General features: G+C 33.8%; 1 protein-coding gene across 4 annotated transcripts; it reads right to left on the bottom strand.

Moving 5' to 3' along the window:
- Nucleotides 1–473: 473 nt before the first annotated feature.
- Nucleotides 474–5,738, bottom strand: LOC107020578 (protein root UVB sensitive 2, chloroplastic). Of its 4 annotated transcripts, none has more exons than XM_015220998.2 (10): nt 5,623–5,738; nt 5,434–5,556; nt 3,576–3,664; nt 3,395–3,479; nt 3,131–3,190; nt 2,927–3,020; nt 2,697–2,794; nt 1,886–2,065; nt 1,141–1,263; nt 474–1,058 (listed from the first exon to the last, which is right to left on the bottom strand). In XM_015220998.2, exons 1-10 carry the CDS (start codon nt 5,632–5,634, stop codon nt 633–635), a joined length of 1,290 nt encoding a protein of 429 aa, XP_015076484.1. In that variant the 5' UTR covers nt 5,635–5,738; the 3' UTR covers nt 474–632. The 4 variants fall into 4 exon arrangements, with proteins under 4 accessions (XP_015076484.1, XP_015076486.1, XP_015076485.1 ...); XM_015221000.2 differs by having other exon boundaries at nt 5,445–5,556; XM_015220999.2 differs by having other exon boundaries at nt 5,434–5,544.
- Nucleotides 5,739–6,690: the final 952 nt, after the last annotated feature.

The raw sequence follows: 6,690 nt of genomic DNA, 5'->3' as shown, positions 1-6,690 counted from the left end.
ATATGATTTTTCAACTTGCTTTGGAATTTTACCTTACTACTCTAGAAATTAATGTGGATACTACTGAAATTATCCAGCTATTAACTATTTTTAACATTTTTGGACCCATCATCATCCCTGTTGGATGTTTTGAATGCTGATGCCATGGTGTGCGTCCGTTAGAGAGATAAATAGAAGTGTCTTATGACCAGCTGTTGTGTCTAGTTCTAGTTCTACTTCAACTGCAAGTCTGCATTTTGGCAAGCCCACAACTCTTTAAGTTTAGCGCAAGTCATTATGGTGTAAACCCACAACTATCTTCTCTCTAGAAACTTTTTGGTGATCAAATAAGTATATCTTTTCAAAATTATCTTAAAAAATGTGCGACATAAATTGGAATAAATAGAGTAACATATAACTTTTAACAACTTCAAATATTTTCAAGTCATATAAAACCTTTGGTGACCTCTTAATTCATTCTATGGCACATAAACTGAAACAAAATGAAGTAACATATATTGGTGGCGCAGTAAATGCAGTTGCTATTCTCAAATTCCACCGTTTGAGGATGAAAGGTTTTTGTCCCACTACTACATGTATTCTAATAACTAGGAAAGCGTAACAAAGTACAAAGAATTTGAGATCCTACAAACCTAAAACGCAAAGCGATTTCCAGTACCATCAAGAAATCGATCTGTATGCCACCCTTTTGCTTGCAACTCAGCTAAAAATGGAGAGAATGTGAAATTCATTTTATCATAAGCCTCTTGCAAGATATTTGCACTTGGTTCATGAACCAATCGTTCCATATCCGAAGCATAAGCAGCAACCAGCCAACCCCTCAATGCATCTTCACCGGTTGCATTGTGCTCCAGTATCATATCAGTCCATCTACTTCCATGATTCAAAAGGAATTTCTCTTCTGGAAATGCTTCTTTAAATTTTTTCAGCTTTGAAGGCCTAACTACTTCATGCAGGGACCTTCCCACCTTAACCTTTCCAGCATCCTCTATCAACCTTCCGGGAAACAAGAGATCTTCTCGATATCTTAAGTCAGCAGGACTTGAGATTCTTCCAGTCTAAAATATTATAGCAGAAAAACTTAGTTAATTGTGATGTGAAGAATTGATGTAACTCATCTTTGCAACATTGGATATGTACCTTCACAAAATCAGCCACGATCATTGCAGTTCTCTGAGGATTTAATGTGTTCACAGGAGCAGCTCGCATTTCTTCACAGACACTGTAAATGTGTATAACAGACAGGAACGGTGCAACAACCAACTGCAGGTATTCAATATTACCAGAATCACAAAGGACCCTATAATCTACTGGAACAAAAACAAATTCAACTCTGCAAACAGGCATGTTTATCCAAATGAGAAGCAACTTCCTTGGGTTCTCTACAAAATATTGGACCAAAAGTCCACATGGTCTTATTAACATGTTTTATAAAAAGTGAGCTCAACAAGGGAGTAGAAGCTGAGGACCCATGGAACAGGAGTTCCTTTTATTTCAGTTAACCCATCTGTTTAGGCGTGGAAAACAAATATACCAAGAATGCCTGTGACTTCTTCCAAGTGAAGAATATTCTGGACATCTTGGGATACATGATTTTCTTGTACTTTTACCAGCTTAAGGTTTATAAGCACACCAAATGAAAATAAATTTATCTAGCGACAGAGAGAAACATACATCAACAGAACAAGGTATACTTTACGCTGATGTAAGACCGACTTCTCTGCATAGTTTATTTTATTTTATTGATCAGGTTATGCATACCGGATTTTATAGTAGCATAAAAGTTTGATTTCCTAGCTCAAAAATGATTTGGAAGCACTACAAATGGATTGAATCAGAAAAGGAAAAATGTACAATAATATCTTGAATATAAATAAAATAGTACCTTTCCCTGCATTGATGAACAAATAGTGGATGCTAAGTGAATTCCTGCTCCAAGCCCGAGAACATTAAAAAGAGTGGAAATAGCCTCACCTTTAGCAAACAGATCACTAAGATTGCCTTCTTTGGCAAATGAAGAATATATAGGCAATCGTGTTGCTCTAGCTGCAACAACTGCCATTCCCTGATAACTCCAAAGGAAAATAACTTCATTAACATTGCTGACCACAAATTTCTCACAGATCGCGTCCTGAAGATTTAGCTAATATACCAAATTTTCATGCAATTGGACTTAACAGTATATATTTCACAGAAAGAACAATTGAATGTCCACTAATGCTCCAAAAGGAGAAATCACAAATCACTCCCTCAAGGGAAATTATCATAAAAGAGACAGAAACTTAGAGTGACTCATTAACAATCCCTCTTTTGGTAGTTTAAAAATTTGTACCCAGATTTCTGAAAATACCAATTTCCTCTTTAGTGATATTACAATTATGTTATACTTCAAGTATATAGGGTACTGATGGTGTAAGGTGTAAATAAAATTAAATTCCTCAACATATCTGCCTTTCTTGTATTTTCTCCTGCAAAATGAAAAGAAAAACAAAAGCTGCAAAGAAAGCTATTTTATTAGATAGGGAAAAACGGGAGGCTTTGGGAACAAAAAAATGGAAAATCATGTCTTCAGAGGAATAGAGTGGGCAACAAGAAATACATACTTCAAACAACATTGAATCAGTGTCATTCGTAAGTCTATAGATTTCTCAAAATACTCAGTGAACCTCTAAAATTAGTCATCAGAGGAAACTTACCTTTGCAAAATTGCCAAGGCCAGCAACTTCAAGAAATAAATGCGGGCATAAAGGAGACATAACTTCTAAACCAGTCCCAAAGTCATACAGAACATCAGCTGCAGCATAGAAAGTTTGTATTTTTGAAACCTACTCTACAATTAAACAAATAAATTATGCAGTAACAACTCTTATAAAGAACTAAAGAAGAATCATAGCATAGGACAGTGCTTCAGCAACATTGAATAAACCTAAAATTCTCCAACGTTTAGGCTCAGAATCCATCCTTGCACCTAAGTTGCTACATATGAGCTTTCCGACATGCTGCATACCATCTCTCAATATCTGTAAATAAACTAAACATTCATAAAATAGTTCCATTCGGAAAGAAAGGGGACTGGAGATGATACTTAAGAAGTCGTTTGTTTATTCTGTCTACTAGACAATAGGCTTACCCAGCTCACTGCAGTTGCCTGAGCAGGGGTAGGACGCAAGCCTGCAGCAAATAGTAGTGACTGCAAAGAAGAAATATGCAGAAGTATCATCATTTTAACAGATTTATCATGTATTTAGGCATTAAGAACAAAATCCTATGTCAACCAAGAATACATATATCAATGTAATGTGTGTATGGTCTTGTTGAAGATTCTTTACTCTTAAAAGTTTTATGAAGTCAAATAAAGTTTAGCAGGCAGAGAGATGCTTCATAGTTAGAAGACCTGAGTCGACAAAACCGATAATGATGCACTTGTAAAGTGTTGTAGAGCTCGAAATTGTGTGTATCTCATATACCCCTCATTCACACTGCAGAAACAATCAAGAGCAGATATTTACATAACATATTCAAGAAGCTTGTGACCAATTAAAACTGTTGGGAAATGATTCACAAGAAATTCACACCTATATGGATAGCCAGATGGGAAAAATTTATTCAGAAAGGATTCCATCACTCTCTGTGCAGCTGGTCTTGAGTCATCAACCATCTTGACCTGTAAAGAGTCATAGAAGTAAGTCTCTGTTTGGAAAACAAGCAATGTACTTTTGATATATTAACATGACATGGAAAACATAGTGCATCGTAATAAATCCCTATTTGAGAAGCAAGTGAAAGAACTTTTGATGTATTAACATGACAAGGAAAACGTAGTACAGAGTCTCTACATGAGAATGTATATACTACATGCAGTGAAACGTGTAAGCATCAACGGAAATTAACAGTAGTATAGAATAACATTCACTTGGATATTAAATATACCGCTTATATGCTAAAGATGTTTGCAAACTCTCAAGAAAATGACTGCCAGCTAGAGAAATGGCAGGGGGAAACAAAACTCTAAAACAGAAGTTAATGCCAAAGCACGAAATTATTGGGCGATTCAAACATATATGAAGGTATTACCTACATCTTTTGTTGGTAATTAACAATTTTATTATTTGTCAATACTTTTGTACAAGGTATTACCTATATTATTGAACTACAACTGTCACAACTGGTCATAAAGGTGAGAACAGGATATACGCGGTATACTTGAAGTTTAGGGAGCAGCACAATTAGATGACAACACACCAAGTGTAATCCCACAGAATGGAAACTGGCGGGGGTAGAGTGGGAACTGGCGAAGGTAGAGGGTACACAAACCTTATGCCTACCTTGGAGGCAGATGCTTGTTTCCAATAGAGCCCCGGCTCAAGAAAAAACAATTCAAAGAAGTTTGAAAAAAAAAAGAAATAACAACGGTGAAGGAGCCATGACAAAATACTAAAAAAGCATGAGAAAACATTATGAACAGAAACTACAACAAAATAATATGATAAACAAATTAGAAGAAACAACAAATAGAAACTAAAGCAGTAATACTAAGGCTAATAGTTTGAAAGATAAACTATACAACACTTTACTACCTATTAACATGCTATCCTAATTCATGTCCTCCATAAACTCCTCATCTTCTTGATAAGCTAAAATAGAAAAATGTCCTGTCTAATTACCTCTTCTCTATACTTCTTCGGCCTACCTCTATCTCTCCTAAAATTATCCATAGTCAATCTCTCATACCTCCGCACTCAGCATTTGTGTCAATTCTTTTCACATGCTCGAACCATCACAGTCTCACTGTCCGCATGAACTTACTCACCTTGCCCCAAACATATTCATTTCTAATCATATTTATCCTAGTTTATCCACACATCCATCGCAACATCCTCATTTACAGAATTTTCAACTTCTAAACTTGATAGTTCTTTTCAGAGTGCAGGTCATCAAAAAATAGTTCTTCAGAGTGCAATTGTTTTTAATTAACTGGTAGTTTAATTTAACCTGGTAACTTCTTTTTCCAGGAGAATGGTAACAATAATTTACTTGGTACCTGATGAACAAGAAAAAAGTTCAATTTCCAAACTTTTCTCTCTCAAGTCCAACCCAATCCCATTAACTGCTTTCCCTTATGGTCAAATTTTGAAATAGGTGTGTAAGAGCATTAATTCGTTCTTGGTTAAGTTCCCAAAGGTGTTTCGGCGGAAAAGCTAAACAACTGCTTGTACTCAAAAGCGCTTGTTTTATTCCTAAAAGCCAGGTAAAACACCTCAACTCTCTAAAATAAGCACTTTTATATCCCATTAACTTGGCCAAACAAGTAACACGTACTACAATCAATGTAATGCAAACTGTAAAGGAGTATGTGTAGTACACTAAAACGACGGATTGAGGATAAAATTGAGGAAATCTTTAGCCAAAAAAAAATAAATAAGGAGAACTTACCGATAGCTTACCATCAGGCTGAAATTGGTATTGACGAGAAATTGAATTGGATATTTCAACCCAAGAAATTGGTAGCTCAGGCGGCCGTTCATCTGATTCTTTTCTTTGCATCTTTATTTTGTCCTACATTACATACATTCATCCAAAAATTCCAAAATCAAAAAGTAAAAGATTAAACAAGAGAATTACCAGTATTTGCATTGACACAGTTCCGCCTGGAAAATTGGGAGATAAGGAGAGAGCTGAAATACAATTTAGAAAACTAAATGGTCCCCTAGGTTCAAAATAATAGCTTTAGGGCTCGTTTCATTTTAATACTAAGTTATGATAAAACAATTAATATTGATGAGATTAGTCATCTTATTCGCTAGTTTATTGAAATTTTAAAATCATATTTTTCGTTTACAAAAATATTCTTTCACTTTATTTTTTAAAAAAAAATTGTACTGTCTTTGCAAGCTTTAGTTTTTTATTTTTAGCAATAAAATTTTGATTTCATCTTATTTAGCTTAAGTATTTTCGTATGTTCATTTCTCATGATGGTATCGTATGGATTTAAAAATTAAATTATCGTTCTTATTTAGCATAAAATAGAACTTCCATCTTAAGTTTGTTAAAGTAAAAAAATAAGATTTATGAAAAATCAAAATATAAACAAACATAACAATTAGTCAAATAAATTCATAGATACAATTTATATTTATATAATGTTTTTTTTAATAGAAAAATATAAAGAATCATCATAAAAATAAAGAGTTGTATACATGAATTCTATTAAAATTGTTATAAAATATAATGTAAATATACATGAATGTAAGAAGTGAGGTGTGAATAGCATTTAAAGGGATACTTTGTCACTCGCCTATTTTTTCCCGAGATTAATTTTTTTGGAATTACTATACCATTTAAGGGACGGAATAACTTGATAACAATTATTAATCTCAGAATAAGTTATTTCATATTTGACAACCAGACAACAATCTAACTGCCACTATAATTTAATCTCAATGTTATTTGATATTATCCTTACCCCAAGTGACCTCTTAAATGTATATTTAACATTTTTGTCTAAATTTGTCATAAGTTAACAAAATGGGAAAAGGGCATAGAATTCATGGTGAACTTATCTCGAAGAGTTGAATACACATTTAAGTTATTATTGTGATTATTACGTAAAGGTGAATATATATCTAATATACTAAACGGGAGAAACATAGATAAGATGTGTGATGCTTATGTGACTAATAGCATAAATCT

This window comes from Solanum pennellii, chromosome 5 (genome assembly GCF_001406875.1).
Source record: "Solanum pennellii chromosome 5, SPENNV200".
In the NCBI taxonomy this organism is placed as follows: domain Eukaryota; kingdom Viridiplantae; phylum Streptophyta; class Magnoliopsida; order Solanales; family Solanaceae; genus Solanum; species Solanum pennellii.
The sequence above is the reverse complement of the archived record's forward strand: the minus strand, read 5'-3'. Positions and strand labels throughout refer to the sequence as shown.

What these genes read in the sequence shown, in the direction of transcription:
- LOC107020578 (XM_015220998.2), bottom strand. An exon ending in CCATCTGGCTATCCATATAG is followed by an intron (nt 3,480 to 3,575) that starts GTGTGAATTTCT and finishes TTGTTTCTGCAG; the next exon opens with TGTGAATGAGGGGTATATGA. An exon ending in TAAACGTTGGAGAATTTTAG is followed by an intron (nt 2,795 to 2,926) that starts GTTTATTCAATG and finishes TCTATGCTGCAG; the next exon opens with CTGATGTTCTGTATGACTTT.